Here is an 18,141-nt window from a genome sequence, read left to right as displayed (position 1 = left end):
TTAAAAATCCCGGAGGTGAAGCTTTACTATGGATCAGAGCGGTCAGGCGAACATGGATCCCGACCACATGTCAACCGGCATGTTTCGGTGAGAAAATTGTGGTAAAAAGTCGCCTCTTACCGGAGATCTGCGGAGCTTGCGCCACCCATGCAGCTGCCTTGACTTCCCTCAGACACTGGCGTCAACACACCCGTGGACATACCCCTCCGACTATCAGGTACTATTTAACTCACTAAAACACTAGCAACACAATAGAAAGATAAGGGATTTCCCAGAATTATCCTAGTAAATGTGTCTAATGTGTACTAATGTGTAAATGTGTACCGATCTGTTGTGGTGAAGAAGGAGCTGAGCCGGAAGGCAAAGCTCTCAATTTACCGGTCGATCTACGTTCCCATCCTCACCTATGGTCATGAGCTTTGGGTCATGACCGAAAGGATAAGATCACGGGTACAAGCGGCCGAAATGAGTTTCCTCCGCCGTTTGGCGGGGCTCTCCCTTAGAGATAGGGTGAGAAGCTCTGTCATCCGGGAGGAACTCAAAGTAAAGCCGCTGCTCCTCCACATCGAGAGGAGCCAGATGAGGTGGTTCGGGCATCTGGTCAGGATGCCACCCGAACGCCTCCCGAGGGAGGTGTTTAGGGCACGTCCAACCGGTAGGAGGCCTCGGGGAAGACCCAGGACACGTTGGGAAGACTATGTCTCCCGGCTGGCCTGGGAACGCCTCGGGATCCCCCGGGAAGAGCTAGACGAAGTGGCTGGGGAGAGGGAAGTCTGGGCTACCCTGCTTAGGCTGCTGCCCCCGCGACCCGACCTCGGATGAGCGGAAGAAGATGGATGGATGGATGGATGGATGTGTCTAAAAACATCTGAATCGCTCCCAATGCAATCGCCTTTTTTTTTTTTTACTTTATTTATTTTTTTATTTATTTTCTTCTAGTTTTTCGCTATCAATATCCTCAGCCACGAATCTTTCATCCTCGCTCATATTAATGGGGAAATTGTCGTTTTCTCGGTCTGAATAGCTCTTGCTGCTGGAGACTCCCATTAGAAACAATGTGAGGATGTGAGGAGCCCTTACACCGGTGACTTCATCGTCTGCTACTTCCGGTAAAGGTAAGGCTTTTTTATTAGCGACCAAAAGTTGCGGACTTTATCGTCGATATTCTCTACTAAATCCTTTCAGCAAAAATATAGCAATATCGTGAAATGATCAAGTATGACACATAGAATGGACCTGCTATCCCCGTTTGAATAAGAAAATCTCATTTAAGTAGGCCTTTAAAGTTGTCTATGCGACATCTTCCCGCTTGAAGCCGAACCACCGCCAGACGATGGAGCCCCTGCTGTTTTTTCTTGGGAATTAATTATTCCCTCATTTGTCACCAGATTCGCACCTTCTTTCTCTCGTATTACCACTCGCACGGCTTCGCTAGCATCACAGCTAACGTTACCCATGCTGCTACCTCTCTGCTCGGGGAGGGCATGTGATGTTGAACACGTGACGTATGTAAGAAGGTGCGCTTGTTTTAAGTCTCTGTGAAAAGGAGAGACAGGAAAGAGGGAGAGACAGAAGCATGCAGTTTAATGCCCGCAGCTAAGAACAACTGCGTGAATGCTTGAATATCACGATACAGTCATTTTCTATATCGCACAGAGATAAACCCGCGATATATCACGTATATCGATATATCACCCAGTCCTAGATTCAATGTAATTAGTAAAATGTACCACTATAAAAATGTTAAGCTAAAATTTTCTATATTGACAGATGCAGAATAAATGCTAGTACAACATAAAAAAACACACTTAAAACAATAACAAAACTATAAAATAAATAAGAATATTATTAAAACACCAAACCAAAAAAAAAAAAAAATGTTTTAAAAAGTAGGTATTAAGCTTGTTTATAAAAAATCATAACATTACGTCCCTATTGGAAGTGTTACTAAAAGTATTGCTGAGTAAAACGTTGTATTATAAGTAACACTCGTAGTGACAGTCTTTAATCAAAATCAAAAACTACTAACCGCGTCTAATTAGGTATAATATTTCACTTCTGTAACAGTGTCCTTTAAGGCAGAGTATTATTACTGTCTTCCCTGGCTTCAAATGCCGTCTCAGTGCTATTTCAACCACCTTTGACTGCACCTGTTGCTATCCCAGAAGGCATCAGGGGGAGCATGGGAGAGCTGTTAGCTTTGAGTGACACTTTGTAATTAATCCGGAGAGAGTGTGTGGCAAGGGGAAATGGACCACCGTCCACTCAAAATGGCTTTAACATGCATAGTGACACTTTCAAAAGTTTGTCCAAAATAAAGTTTGAGCTAAAAGCTTCCCCCACACCCCTCCTCTCCTTTCCATTCATTTATAGGCAGGCAATTTGCTCAAACCATTAGTTCTTTCTTTCCCGTCAGCCCATGCTTCATCTGTCTTTCTCATTTTTACTCCATTTTCTGAAACGTCTCTCCTTCCCATCCTCCTTCATCCCACATTCCTGTTGTCTCTTTCGATCAGCATTCGCCAGCTGAGTGTTGTGCAGGGCTAAGGTGGAGAGCAGGCACAATTAACCAAGCATCAACCCCTCTATTGCAATCCATCTGGGATGTATTCAATGCCTTGCTCCGGTCTTCACTGTTCCGTTTTTTGCATCCATCCTTCCCTTGTTTTTTGCCAAACCAAACCACCACTAGGAAAACTGAGAAAATCTGAGAAACACATCAAGGGCCAAAAGAAACCCAAATTGCAGAGCACCCCCTCTTTGTAACCAGGAGGCAGCAACCAGCTCCCACGGGTGTCTGTCCGTGGCCCTCATTACTGCCTTGTGCTGAATGTATGTGTAGCTTTACACACTAATATGTATGCATTGCTAGTACTGGCTGAGCAGCACATTTTATCTGAGAGATGTTCTCTACCCTGTTGGAATTGTCCAAAGAAACCTGAGCTTGTGTTTTGAAGAGAGGACAGATAAACTTAACAAATATCATGCCTTGTTGCATTTCCTGAGGCGGTCAGGAAACAATATTGTTATTATAAGAATAAAATGAACACATAGGACAACCAGAGGGAGTTGTTCCCTCACACAATACTGAACACTTCAGTAAAAACTTTTAGAAATACAACAGGGATGCGGTAAGACATGAAAAAATGTGATGTATGGTGTCCTTATTTTGTATTGACAGGCTATGGAAAAAGACCAATATCTTTAATAGTTGGACTAAAAAAAATTGTGAGTAGGTGCTGAGAGGAAGACAACACATTCTGGGATGCAAAGTGGTGTATGAGTGACAGCTGTAATTACTGAGCTCCGACATTCTGTGGTGAGAGGCAACGAAAAAGCACAAGAAAGGAAGCGACGATAAACAGGGGTAGAGGGGATAGTTCAAAGATCAACAGTTGACCGGCTGACAAGGGAGGGGGCTGCAAAGGCCAAAATCTTGCGAATGTCAAGTTCCTTGCAGTAGGAATAGGAACGTGGGAGATTGCGCTGCATTAACCAATAAAAGCAGCCCAGTAATGAGCTATGGCAGCTGTTGCTTGCAGCAGCCACAGCTGAATGCCACACTGACTAACAGGACAACGGGGACGATGTCAGCCAGTAACTTGATATGTACGTGATGCACTTATGATTTTATTTAACAATACATTTAGCTCTTATGATTTAGCTATGAATATGAATTGGTCGATGAAAGTGTAACAAGCAGCAAAAGCATTTTATTACATAAATATTGTGAATTTGACTTGACGTGTAGAAATTTTACAGTTTAGCAGTTATATTATCATGCACAACCTGAAATTACAAATATTAGGATCAGGATTATACATCTTTCATTAGGATATTTCCCAATCAAGCATTGTTTTATCTTGCACATAGTATTTATCAAACTCTATAGAACAAATACAACCATTTGCATTGTTTTAGTTTCGAGTGTCTCGGGATCAAACTCTCATCTGATTCAATAAAATGTTAACTTGACTGATGAGTCCACAGGAACTTGACAGCTCATTTGGGCTGAACGGTAAGCCAACTATAAGCAAAGTAACTTAACAGATGTTTAAGTTAGTAGAAATTGCTTTATGACACATACTCAGTCATACGTAAACATCTGTCACGTGGGAGTATGATTGCTGTTATTTGGAGCAAAGGCAATCGACTTTTTGTGTGATGTGGGGTTTTGTTTTTTTCATACTTTGTGTACATTTCTACCAGAATGAACTCCAAGTACCATGACTCAGAGGGGGAATGGGAACTCAAAAGGAAAGGTATCATAAGAGCGCATGGTCCTCAATAGTATTAGTTACGCCAATCATTGTGAGTTTGGTAATAGAATGCAGCTGAATCGTAAAAAAAATAGAAGGTATAGAGAAATAAAAGGGTTGTCTTTTCTCTTCTGCTGTTTTGCACTGTGGAAAATCAAATCGGGAATGTATTGGTTGAGACCAAATTTGGATATCAAACACTTTGACCGATCAGTAAGTACAACCTAGAATTAAAATACACCTTCAAAAACAGTCCACGCTAGTGTTAAGCATGTGAAGGAAAGGTGTTTTAGTTCAATTTAGGTTAACAATGCATTGGCAAAAAAATTTATTACGATGGCAAAATAATTATAAAAAGGTTCATAAGCTAGTTATTTCCATTCCTGTTGTGTATGCATTCATACAGTCAACCAGCCCTGGTAACTAGGGATGTAACAATATTGTAGATATTTCAAAATCTTCACAAAAAAGGCCATGATACTTGAAAGAAAAAAAATTTGGTGTGTCTGAAAATAAACGACATCTACCAGAATCCTCTGTGCACAGCAGTGCAATGGCATGGAGCGCTGCAAACCGACACTGCATGTTTGCATAGTCACTTTAAATACACTTAAAGGCCTACTGAAATTAGATTTTCTTATTTAAACAGGGATAGCAGGTCTATTCTATGTGTCATACTTGATCATTTCGCGATATTGCCATATTTTCGCTGAAAGGATTTAGTTGAGAACATCGACGATAAAGTTCGCAACTTTTGGTGCTGAGAAAAAAGCCTCGCCTTTACCGGAAGTCGCGGACGTTGACGTCACAAGGGTGAGGGCTCCTCACGTCCTCACATTGTTTTTAATGGGAGCCTCTAACAGCAAGAGCTATTAGGACAGAGAAAATGACAATTTCCCCATTAATTTGACCGAGGATGAAAGATTCGTGGATGATGATATTGATAGCAAAGGACTAGAAAAAATAAAATAAAATAAAATAAAATAAAAAGCGACGGCTCCGGGCGGCGGCAATGTGAGCGTTTCAGATGTATTTAGACACATTTACTAGAATAATTCTGCGAGATTCCTTATATGCTTATTGTTTTAATGGTGTTTTAGTGAGATTGTATAGACATACCTCGAGGTCAGATGGCTGCGGTGAACACGCAATGTCTCAGAGAGAAGCCGAGGAGCCAAGCTCACAGCTGCCTTTTAAACAGCTACTGCAGGAGGACGAATAATCCAATGATGCGATGAGGTGGCGACTTGTCCAGGGTGTACCCTGCCTTCCGCCCGATTGTAGCTGAGATAGGCGCCAGCGCCCCCCGCGACCCCAAAAGGGAATAAGCGGTAGAAAATGGATGGATGGGTCTCCAGTAAGATATATATATCACAATTTTCCCATCCAAAAACATGCTGGTTGACGTAGAGAAACATGTTCGCTTGACCGCTCTGTGTTAAAAACAAAGAAACACCGGCTGTGTCTCGGTGCTAAAGACAGCTGCAAACCACCGCTTTCCACCAACAGCATTGTTATTTATAGTCTCCATTATTATTGAACAAATTGCAAAATATTCAGCAACACAGATGTCCAAATTACTGTGTAATTATGCAATGAAAAGAGACAACTTTTAGCCGTAACTGGTGCTGAGCTAATATTTCCTTACAGTCCATGAAGTCACGCGCACGCGTCATCACTCCGCGACGTTTTCAACAAGAAACTCTGCGGGAAATCTAAAATTGCAATTTAGTAAACTAAAAAGGCTGTATTGGCATGTGTTGCAATGTTAATATTTCATCATTGATATATAAACTATCAGACTGCGTGGTCGGTAGTATTGGGTTTCAGTAGGCCTTTAACTGTAAGGTGTTTTTTCTTAAATATCTGCTTGGAACAGTGGATGTTCCCGGATAATAATTTGCACTTGAAATACTTGTTTGTGGTGGTAAATATGATTAGAACATTCTAGCATTATGTTTGTGTTCAATTACAGTGTGTTTATCCTAAACATTCTTGCTACTTAATTTTACACACCATAGTATTTCTAAGTGGGTTTTTTTTGGGGACATATACCACAATAACATTGTATTGTGGCATCAATACTGTAATAATTTCGTACCGTAGGATTTCGATATTTTTACATCTCTAGATAGATTCCATCCATCCATTTTCTACCGCTTATTCCCTTTGGGGGTCGCGGGGGGCGCGTAGATTCCAATGCAAATTGGATGTACTTACGGGTGCAGGGCATGGATGCTGGGTCAGTTTCAGAGCGGAAGTATCCCTTGTCGCAGGTACAGGATGTGGAGCCCTCCCTAACGGAGTAACTATGGAGTGGACATTTGGAACAGGCGCCATCAGCGGCCAGAGCACGGTAGTAACCAATCTTGCAGGCTAAAAGAGAAAAAGAGAAATACAGTTTGGGTTACCATGACAGTCACCATGCATAGTGATGAAAAAAATATTTCACAACACAATATTCCAAAACAAACACTTATTCGACATTATTTTAGAACAGACAGTGCAAACATTCCTCTGAAACAAGAGACGATCAAATGACTATGGTAAAATGAAAGAAAGGCCATAGCTGTTGGCATTACAGACAGTTTGCTAACCAGGGGCACTGCATAACACACACACACACACACACACACACACACACACACAAACACACACACCTCAATCTGAAATAGTAAGGTAAGTAACACCCCATCTGGTCACAGTAGTCAGTTTTCTCTTTAGTGACAGTTTGATTGGGGGAGAGTGGGGCTCGTCTTTCAAGGAGTTTCTCCATCGTCTTTTTGTCTGTATATTGGCTGAGGGATTCTACTGAGGTTGTATTTCAGCCCGACTGCTGAAGCAGAGGAGGCGGACAAAAGAGCAATTATGTTAAAGGTGCGGCACAGGCGGTCAAAACACCGATTGGACCAAACAACCTGTCGCTCCAGGAGGCTGCCATGTGCAGTGAAACGTATTGAGGAAAAACGATTGGTGGTTTTAGTTTTGGTAAATTGCTCATGGAGCGCACACTTGTCTAACTGGGGACATAACCAAGAGAAGTAATAGTCCTGGACCTTTGCCAAGGTTAAAAATACTTGATTATTCTCCAACCTTTGTCAACCCACAAAGTGTTTTGGAAGTAGAAGCGAACTAAGTAATAAAATCAATAGTGACACACTCGTAGTCTGTACGTGTAACTTGATCCCAAGCATGCACGACATACTGTACCGTATACAACAGGTGATCATAATACTAAAAACAGTGCCTATTCACATAAACAAGACTTAAGGTATAATAAAATCATACCAGCCAATTGACATTCCAGTAGACACGAACAAAAGAGGAAATTCCCGAAACCATCGAAATGCCAAGAAAATAAAGTGTACTTAGGGCCTCAGTGTCTACTCTTCAACAGTTGGATTAACGTAGCATGGTGTGCTGGGCTATCTGCTACCTGCTGAGTCATTCTTTGCCTACTCCCACTCTGTTCATCAGGGTTAAATCCTTGCTAATGCTAAGCTAAGGGCCTCTTTGATTGTAGCCTGAGGGGGTGCGTGGAGCCTGCATTTCTATTCTTCACAGTTGCAAAAAAAAAAATAAAACGGGAGAGATTAGTCAGGAGGTGCTTCTTATTATCTCTCCATCTTTAATGGCCAGTCTCTAAAGACACTTGGGATTGGTGGGTATTGTTTAAAGTGACAGAACCCATAGCTGCTTTAAAAGGTTTGTACATGTGCGCTGACCAGAAAAGTGTCCGGAGTTGAGTGTGGGGTCAACCAGCTGTTTGAGATGATGCCCCTCAGCTAAAAACTGGAGAGAGTTAATTGAGTCCCATGCTTCACAGCCTTTGGGTCTGAGCTTCTTTAAAGAGACACAGTTTTAAGACAGGCTACCTCAAACTGTGCATGGTTGATGAGGTTTTTGCTCTTCGATTATTAAGCCATCCCAAGCTGATCCTTGAGCCCCCAGAGGCTATCCCAGAATTCTTTGCACAACTTGCAAATCCCTGTTTGCCATCTGACTTGCCCTGGAATATCTCTCCTGTGGGCTTTAAGCACTGCATTTTGAAAATGTGTTTAAAAATGTGATGGCAAGATAGGAGGGCTTGTTTATAGCAGTGGCGGCCCTGCAGAAAGGAACAGTGTAGAGATGAGTCGAGGTTGAGCTAAAGCTGGGTAGTTTTGCTTCCTATTAAGAGAGGGAGTGTGTGTAAGGAAAGAGAACCGCAGCAGTGGGTGGTCTAAGAAACCTTGGCTTTAGAGAGGAATCTCCCTTAAGAGCCGATGGATTTATTGCTGTCCGGGCCAACGTGGCAAACCCATATCCAAGCCCAAATAGAAAAACTCAAGAACCGATTGTATTGCATATTTGTACGGCTACGATCACCATCATGGCCTGTTACACAGCATGCTTTTATGCTGTGTGCTTCTTCTCCAGTGATTGTCTTGACTATCTCTGCAGGCTTCCTTTCACATAGCGCTGGTTTGTCAGGTGCCAAATCCCTTAGCTGAGAGATCAAAGGCAGACAAAAGAGTGGTGACTTATTGTGTTCTGAAAAGCCTCAAAAATCCCTCATAGTGTGGGATGTCACATTCTTCTCTTTTTCTCCCCTAGAATCTATTTCACCTATTCAATCCTCTTCACCTTTTCTCTTTTATAAGGCTTTCTCCCGCCACATCCACATCCCAGTTGTTTGCAAAGTTTCTGATAGTTAATGAGAAGTTTTGTTTGTGTCTAGTAGTGGGATGCTGGTTGAATTAGTCACACCACATGAGGAAAGCAAGTAGACAAAAAAAGACAATGACAGCAACGGACAAGTAAACTAAAACCCAGCTAAGTTTTCCCACATGGAAACAGCCTACAGAAAGGGCTTTGAAAAGCAGTGGATGCCAAATAAAACATCAACCATCAACCCACACACTCACCCACTGCAGCCCACCGTGAATGACCTGCATGCAAAGTATAGGTAAACTATTCTCCAGCCTACATAACAAAGCATTCAATACACCATGGCACTAAAAGCACAAGAGGAAACTGATCCAACAATAGTCCTCCAGAACTCAGGAATATAAAACCCGTCACACGGCACTCTATAACCCGGCTCGCTAAAGCAGAACAATTGGCTCTCTTATGATAAAAAAGAGAATTAATTTGAAACGGCCGTGTTTTTCTTCTTTTTTTCATGACTGTTCTTCATCTTCTTAGGGTGTTGAAAACCTGTCCACTGTTTTTTAGTCATAACAGACAGTGAGTGCTCTTCAGAAGAGCAGTCAGAAGCATCTTCACACAAAGCTGCTTTTTTCAAAAAAAGAAGCGATCAACTTTCAGGACTCGAGGGCACAGAAATCTCTGCTCTTGAGAGGCCGCTACTCACAATTCAAGCTGACTTTATGCCGTATCCCTCTTTGCCTTTGTGTCTCTTTTATTGGTTTCTCTCAGAGGAGACTCCTGTTAGACAGGATTACAGTTCCTATAGTATTTTGTTTACCCTCTGGTGGAAATGTCCATCAGGGCTTACAAACCTGTATAAAATGTTGAACGGATGTGCCATCTATTTTGACAGAATTGGATGACAAACAACTAGCACACACATAGACCCGCGCCAATGGCTTGTAGTGGGGATTAGTGAAGATGACTAGCTGCTGACTGTTAGCATCTGCCAAAGGAACAGCATGAGAGTGAAGTACGTTACCTCATTAATTCTGTCACTTGAGGTTATTAATTGCCTCCGGCCACAGAAACCTATCAGTGTGATGGATGAGGGACACACGGCCACCGAAGCTGATCACAATGATTGATGATGCACTCTATACACGTCTTAACCTTGACCTGACAGTGGGAAAAGTCCAAATTTTGAGCATCATCTTTTAAAGACGCAAAACTTAATGAGCCAGTAGCATGTCGACGATATTAATACCGGAGCTAATTAAGGCCAAAAAAAGCAGACAGAAAGGTTAACAATGTTAATAACATTCTTTCGATGATTGCCAAAGTTGTGCTGATGCTGGCTTTGACTATGAGATTCAATAGGTAATGACAGTTTTTCTTGACAAATGAGTTTTCATCGGACGCTGCACTGAATAAAACGTCTGAATAAATGAAACCACAGAACCAACGAGTCAAGAGAAGAATGAACCTGACCTTCTTCTTTACTACTTTATTTTACTGGCACTATTTGACTTAGTTATTCTTCTTGGGATCCGAGATGAGGATGTCGTGGTGGCTTGTGCAGCCCTTTGAGACCCTTGTGATTAAGGGCTGTATAAATAAACTTTGTTTTATTGATAGTTTGAGGTTGCAGTAAAACTCAATCTTCCCTTTCAAAAAAATAATAGCAGTTTTCTTATACCTCACGAAAAAATACATTTGTCAAAAATTAAGTTGTTGTTCTGGTAGGTGCATAAACCATATTGTTCGGAAGACTTCCTGCGTCCCAAGCCCTCCACCTTCGCATTCGCATTTACATGTAGACCTTACATTCTTTTTTCTGGCAATACAAAAGTAGTACAATAGTTACATCATACTGTATTCATTGAAACTAATATACCCAGCCTCTTCAGAATGGAACGACTCTTTGAAATATACGTCACAGATAAAGAGGAGAGGTTACACCCTGGACTGATTGCCAGCGCATTTCAGGGTAAATAAAGACAAACACCCAAACATTCACACTGAAGGATGAGGAAGAAGCGGTAAAAAAATGGATGGATGGATGGCTGCGGTATCTGGAGAAAACCCCCAAACATGATTAAAACCATAAACCACCTGACTGTGAGGCAAACATGCTAATTACTCATGTACAAACAATACAAACAGAGAACCTACACAAATTTGTTAAAACGTTGTGGAAAAAATGCAGGCATGAACATGCATACACAACCCAACAACAGACTGGGGCAATAAAAAACATGGAAACTCGATCATGGTATTGTCTTGCTACAACTTCTTTCTGTACGACCTCGGGGGAGTGAACACTAATAGTGCACTGGCGCATTCGTGTTTGATTAGCAGTTGAGCTAAATACTTTCCTGGCATTGTTTACAATGAAAAGAGCTGCGTCTTAATTCAATCATAAACAAACGAAACAGAGCGGTAGGAGGTAGATGAGCATGCTAATGTAGTTACGCTGGGGGACACACATAGGCACACAAAAACAAACAATGGAACCAAGCAAACTGTTCGACTCCGCATGTCAAGGAGAATGGGTCAGGAAAAGGGAGGATGTGTGAGAACACACACAAATACACACTAAGAATAGGTAAGGGGAAGGGGAAACGATAGGAAGGCGCTCTCAAAGGGGCCTCATATCAATTCTGCAAACAAACGTGAACCACATGTTGAGCTGCAGCTCGAATACATAACAAAACCCGGCCCAAATAAAACAAAGTTACACATGGGATGATTTCCCTACAAACAAACTTTATAGAACAGATAAAAGTAACTAAACTTGTTGAAATAAAATGAGAACACTGACATTATTTCGACAATAACAATAACACCAATGCGTGTCAAATTCAAGTTGTATTACTCAGTAAACCTGAATCTCAATGAAAAAAATGCCTTTTGGATCTCTGAAACATATTATCCACCCATCCATTTTCTACCGCTTATTCCCTTTTGGGGTCGCGGGGGGCACTGGCGCCTATCTCAGCTACAATCGGGCGGAAGGCGGGGTATTAAGTTTTACAATGAGGATCTCCAACTCTTATAATAATTGTATATGACTGGCAACTGTGACGCTTTGCTGGCATCGTGGTGCAGGTTTGTTCTCTCAATTGATGCAGTCGGACTTGGACACAGGTAAGAAATGAAGATTTATTTACGCTACAAAACAAACTAAGAACAGAAACACTAGCATGTGAGCTAGGGGATAACAACGGAATAGGGTGGAAGCTAACAAGTACAAAAATAGTCTTTTACCACAAATGTGAATCAGCGTCGTCACCTGTTGCATGGGACAGAAACTAGAATGCGAGAGCGAGTAACAAAAAAGGCAGGCTTAAATAAGGAGTCATTACGAAGCAGGTGCGCGTAAAGAACAAGAGGCAGGTGACACTAATACGTGGCGATGACAACAGAACAAAATAGGAAGTGCCACCAGGAACTAAGGAAGTCAAATACTAGAACACGATACAAAGACGGAACAAACACAGAATATGACATCATCCAAGTAGCGGATCATGACAGCAACATTTAAATTGTAATTGACTTACAAAGCACGTCTCCACTCAAACACTGCAGCCATTGTCTTCAAGCTATTTTGTGGTGCTTTCAAATCTGCCATTAGTAGAGGTATAATATCTGAATTGAATGGTTATAAAACACTAAGTTTTAGCAAAAATTATTTGAGCCTTTGGTGAGCTTCTCAAAATTAAGTCAGCTTATGCGGTACCTGTTAGAGACCCCGTTATAGACATTAATGCCCTAACAATATTGATTTTTCTATTCAACTTAAAAATCATAAATTCAGCTTCAATAACGAACATGTATCTTATATTTAGCTTATGGACCACAGCAAATAATATGAATACTAAACAGAAAAATTATTAGATAAGTACAAAAGCAAAAACCTCCATCCTATCCAGCCTATCCCAGCTGACTTCAGGTAAAAGGCAGACGAGACCATGGACTGGTTGCCAGCTCCACCATCACATTCACACATTTTCTCAAAAACTCTTTCTCAGAACAAGTTTCATATGATCCATGTCTCAGAGGTGGCTGGGTGGTTTTTCAGCGGGGGTAATAGCAGGTTGACTTAAGGCTGAAAAGGAAGGTATTTTTAGGGTATTTGTTTGCGTAATCCACGTGGAGCTCACAGACGACAGCCTGTCTGGGGCCTCAAAACACCTTCCATTGTGCATGTGCACGTGCGTGTGTGCGTGAGGGTGGGCATGTCTTTAAATGCACTTTGCCATTCATTGTGGCTTTGCAGTGCGTACGTGTCCAGGCATTTATGAATTCTGTGCATGTGCAGGTATGTGTTACTTACAAAAAAATCAGTCTTGGATCGCTTGTTCCTCAAACGTTCATGACAACCCAGTGACTGTTGACTGTCACTCCTTTAACCTTTGACCTCTTCTGATGTCCATCTTGACACCCACCACATGTCTCTGTCTCTTAAAAGTTTGAGGTCATTGCTGTTGTGGAGGCAATACGCTCAGACTTAAAATGGTGCATAGCTGCAGTGCACAAAAAGAGAGAATGTGTGTGTGTGTGTGTGTGTGTGTGTGTGTGTGTGTGTGTGTGTGTGTGTGTGTGTGTGTGTGTGTGTGTGTGTGTGTGTGTGTGTGTGTGTGTGTGCGTGTGTGTACATTTCCAAGTTTGCTGATGATGTGTGTCACCCTTAACTTTCCCTCGGGGTGTATTCTTGCCCTATGGAACTTCTGGCTCGTTGAGAGAGTCTTTGCAGTGGAGGAGGGTAAATGGCTTTTAACTGGTGATCGGTCAAGTGTGTGCTCCGCCTCTCGCCCAAATTAGCCGTGACCCAGCACAGAATAAGCGGTATAGAAAATGGATGATTGGAGTAGTGTTACTGTCACCTGTCCTGTTTTTGACACCCCACTGTAAAAGCGTAATCATAAAAACTAATGGCGCGTCCTTCCTGTATGGATTGGATTTCAAAGGTAATGCATGCAATTAATCACAAAAAACATTATATATTAAATGCATTCACGTAAAACATTTAAAAAAAAAACTGACAATGAAATACATTAGTGTTTTAAATCATGTCAGTAAGTAATACACAGAGATTAATCTTGATTACCGGTAGTGTAAATTTAAAAGTATGATTAAACTGAATGAAAAATATATATATTTTGACAACACTGAAATATTTATATGCAAAACAAATAAGTGAATAAGTCTGTAAAAAACAGATGACACATGGATACATTTCCAAAATGGGGCTTAATAACAGCGTTTCCCATGCATTCATTTTTATATAGCAGCCCGCCACAGATACATTCTGAGTGCCACAAATAAATTTGGCATTATATGTTACACCCACGAGATGGCGACTTGTCCAGGGTGTACACTGCCTTCCGCCTGAATGCAGCTGAGATAGGCTCCAGCACCCCCCGCGACAAGCAGTAGAAAATGGATGGATGGATGGATGTTCCCCCCACGCGTATGATCACATTATAATCAATGCAATCTGTGTAATTAGTGTTGCCAACTTAAAGGCCTACTGAAACCCACTACTACCCAGTCTGATAGTTTATGTATCAATGATGAAATATTAACATTGCAACACATGCCAATACGGCCTTTTTAGTTTACTAAATTGCAATTTTAAATTTCCCGGGACTTTTTTCTTGACAACGTTGCGTAATGATGACATGTACGCGTGACGTCACGTGCTGTTATGAATATGAGCGCTGCACACACACACAACTAAAAGTCGTCTGCTTTAACGGCATAATCACACTGTATTTTGGAGATCTGTGTTGCTGAATCTTTTGCAATTTTGCTCTTAAGTTGCTGGAACAATATTAATATAAAACATATTATATATGTTATATGTATATAACATATGATAATATATAACATATTTCTTCTGCCAAGAAAGTACAGTATATTGTGTGGCTATTTAACGATTTACATAAAACTTGGTTATAAGTGTGTGTGTGCACTTTTTGAGCACACTTAACAATTGTATGATAATATTGATAACCGTGATAACGTTGGTGACAATAACAATGATATGAAATGTTCATATTGTTATATCTCTAATTATGTGGTGCATTGCAATTGTTTTTGTAAAAATGTAAATAATAACTTAAATATATGCTTGTCACCGTGACTTCACTTGACTTGATTTCAAAGCCGGTTACCCATTAATGTGTCCGTAAAAAAATCTAATAATCAGGTGCATTGGTAATTGTGCAATAATATCATGAGGCGAATATACATTTTTATTCATATATATAGTCACTGTTCCAAACGAGGTCCTCTGAAGTCTGCCACAACTGGACGTCAGTGAAAACAAGTTTGACACCCTGGCTCTCAATATTCTTTTTTTTTTTTTTTTTTTTTTTTTAAGAAAAAAGCGATTTAGTGAAGTGGCTTTCGAGGAGTCTGACATGAAAGCATTTTTCTCTTTTTACAACGAACAGCGAGTGTAGCTGTAGGCTCCATCTCCTTTGTTTAGCGACAGAAAAAAAGTTAATTTGTAGTTCTTAACATACTTGTTTTGCTTTAATGTTTGAAAATGCCTTATAGCTATTTTTTTTTACATTAGGTCAATTCACCCTCTCCCTGCCCCAGTAGATCATAGTACTGTGGGAATTACTAAATCCATGTCATGTCATTTAATACAAAATATTTTAATGGAATGGATGACTCTCTCTGTGAATACGGTATTTCCTTGAATTGCCGCAGGGCATATAGTAAGCGCCTGCCTTGAATTACTGCCGGGTCAAACTCACTTCCCAAAATAATTAGCGCATGCTTAGTATTACTGCCTGGTCAAACTCGTGACGTCACGAGTAACACTTCCCTTGTCATCATTTTCAAAATGGAGGAGGCTGATTTCAATACCTGTAATTTGAAATCGCATGAAGGGAAGAAGATTAAGAGCTATTCAGTAGGATTTAAGGTCCAAGCTTACATCACACTCTAATTTTTACTGCATACCTTTGGTAAGTGCCGGAGTGAGAAGAGGTTTTTAAATAATTAGCGCATGCTTACTTTTACCGCATGCCTTTGATAAGCGCAGGAGTGAGAAGAGGTTTTAAATTAATTAGCGCCCCGGCGGCAATTCAAAGAAATACGGTATATTAATCCTGTTTCAATGGCTGTCTTTTACTCAGCCGAGTAATGCTCCTGAGGTGTGCAATGGATATAGCTGAAGTACTCGTGACAAATGTATTTTTATCCCTTGGATCACAAACTACTTGAGACTCAGTCAATATCGCCTCTTCTGGTTGCAGCAGGTACTGCACTGCATGCTTCATATTTTTCAATACACAATTAATAAACAATTATACCCAATTATGTCCATCCTAAATATAGAGCATTAATTTCACCCTGAAACTCACCAATTGATGCAAACATTGGTTCTTTACTTGCTCACATTAAAAACATAGCAACTTGCTAACCTGTGAAATGTGCTGTGTGCTGTGTGATTCAATAATACCGTCTATAGCCACTGTAGGTCATGACCCGACTACAGCAGGCTTGTTCAAAGAGCAATCACCATCAATACCCATAACCCCCCACTTCACCTTTCACATCTCTAGTCATTTATCAGGCCAACTAGACAGAAGTCCATTCATCATTGTCTTCCTCACACATCCTTCCATCCCACACATTTATGCCGTATTGTTCTACTTGGATCATATTACTATATTTTATTTACAAATGTTTCCGTTTGACTTGACTGTTCCACTCTATGTGTTTTCTTTCCCACTTCATACTGTGTGCCTGCAAGGGATTGTGTCTTTCCTCTTCCCCTTCCAGCAGTATTTGACAGCTCACTGAGGATCAGAAGGGATCATGGTTTCTAATCCCAGAGACGTGCCCTCGCATGGACACACCTCTGCCTTTGGTCACTGATCTGCAGCTTTGGATCCCCGCTGCTGAGAGCCCTACATATACCGAATTACATTTTCATCCTGGAGTGAGGATGCTCTGCACAGGGAACCCTGAGGTGTGTTAATGCATATTTGCAGAACAAGTCTGCATGTAAATACACATATTTACATGCAGACTTACAGTGTAGGGTCGTACGGTATACCGTTATTAGTATAGTACCGCGACACTAATGAATCCTTCTCGCTACGATACCATCTCTGAAACGTAGGGGTCTCGCACCCCACCGCGCCCGCGTTGAAGTCCCTTCGTGATATTGCTGGTTTACGAGCAGACGAGCATGTTTGACAGCGCACAATCACGGAGTACTTACAAGACTACACAGTGTGTAGACAGAAAAGGGAAAACGGGTGCATGTAGGCTTAAAAACTAAAGATAAAGATGACGTTATAACACTGTAACGCCCACAGGAAGAGGTGCTTTAAGACATGGCTGGCTAGCTACCAGCTAACGTCCATCCGCCGTCGGCAGTGTTTTAGCTACTTCTAAATCACTAACCCTGGTCTCCATGGCGACAAATAAAGTATGTTTCTTTCTTTTCTTAATTTATTTCGAACATGACATACATATAACATTATACATCAGTTAATTTCATCATTTCGCAATACACAATACATCATGTCCGAAAAGGAGTAGGAAGAAGCAAAGCTTATTTAATCCTACCCCTTTTCCACTTCAGAGCGCCCACAATATATACATTCATTCACTGACCTTCTTTACAGCAAAATATCAAAATAGCAAAATGACATCTGTGAGTGAGTAACACAGCAGTTTTCTAACATGTACTTAATTATTTCAGTCATTATTCACATACTAAGATTAAGAATATCTTATTTTCAATAAGTTTGAAAGTGTTTCTCATAATACTTCTTCTTTGTACTTTGTAAGCACTATTAATTTAAACATCCTCTTAAACTTGCTCATATCAGTACAATGTTTAACTTCTTTACTTAATCCATTCCATAATTTAATTCCACATACTGATATGCTAAAAGTTTTAAGTGTTGTACGGGCATACAAATGTTTTAAGTTAGATTTTCCTCTAAGGTTATATTTCTCCTCTTTAGTTGAGAAGAATTGTTGTACATTCTTTGGTAGCAGGTTATAATTTACTTTGTACATCAATTTAGCTGTTTGCAATTTTATCAAGTCATCGAGCTTTAATATTTTTGACTCAATAAATAAAGGGTTTGTATGTTCTCTATATCCAACATTGTGTATTATTCTAATCGATCTTTTTTGTAACACAGTTAATGAATGTAGTGCACATTTGTAGTTGTTTCCCCATATTTCTGCACAATAACTATTT

The 18,141-nt window shown here is 40.7% G+C and overlaps 1 protein-coding gene across 4 annotated transcripts in view; it reads right to left on the bottom strand.

Moving 5' to 3' along the window:
* Positions 1-18,141, bottom strand: part of epha4l (eph receptor A4, like) — a 166,101-nt gene that overhangs the window by 108,002 nt on the left and 39,958 nt on the right. For all 4 annotated transcript variants that reach the window (XM_061918868.1, XM_061918869.1, XM_061918867.1 and 1 more), the window contains exon 4: positions 6,480-6,635. In XM_061918868.1, coding sequence (XP_061774852.1) covers positions 6,480-6,635 — 156 coding nt within the window. The remainder of the gene's footprint in view (positions 1-6,479; positions 6,636-18,141) is intronic.

Source organism: Nerophis ophidion, linkage group LG13 (genome assembly GCF_033978795.1).
Source record: "Nerophis ophidion isolate RoL-2023_Sa linkage group LG13, RoL_Noph_v1.0, whole genome shotgun sequence".
NCBI classification, from domain to species: Eukaryota; Metazoa; Chordata; class Actinopteri; order Syngnathiformes; family Syngnathidae; genus Nerophis; species Nerophis ophidion.
Note: the sequence above shows the minus strand (reverse complement) of the source record. Positions and strands in the feature narration are given on the sequence as shown.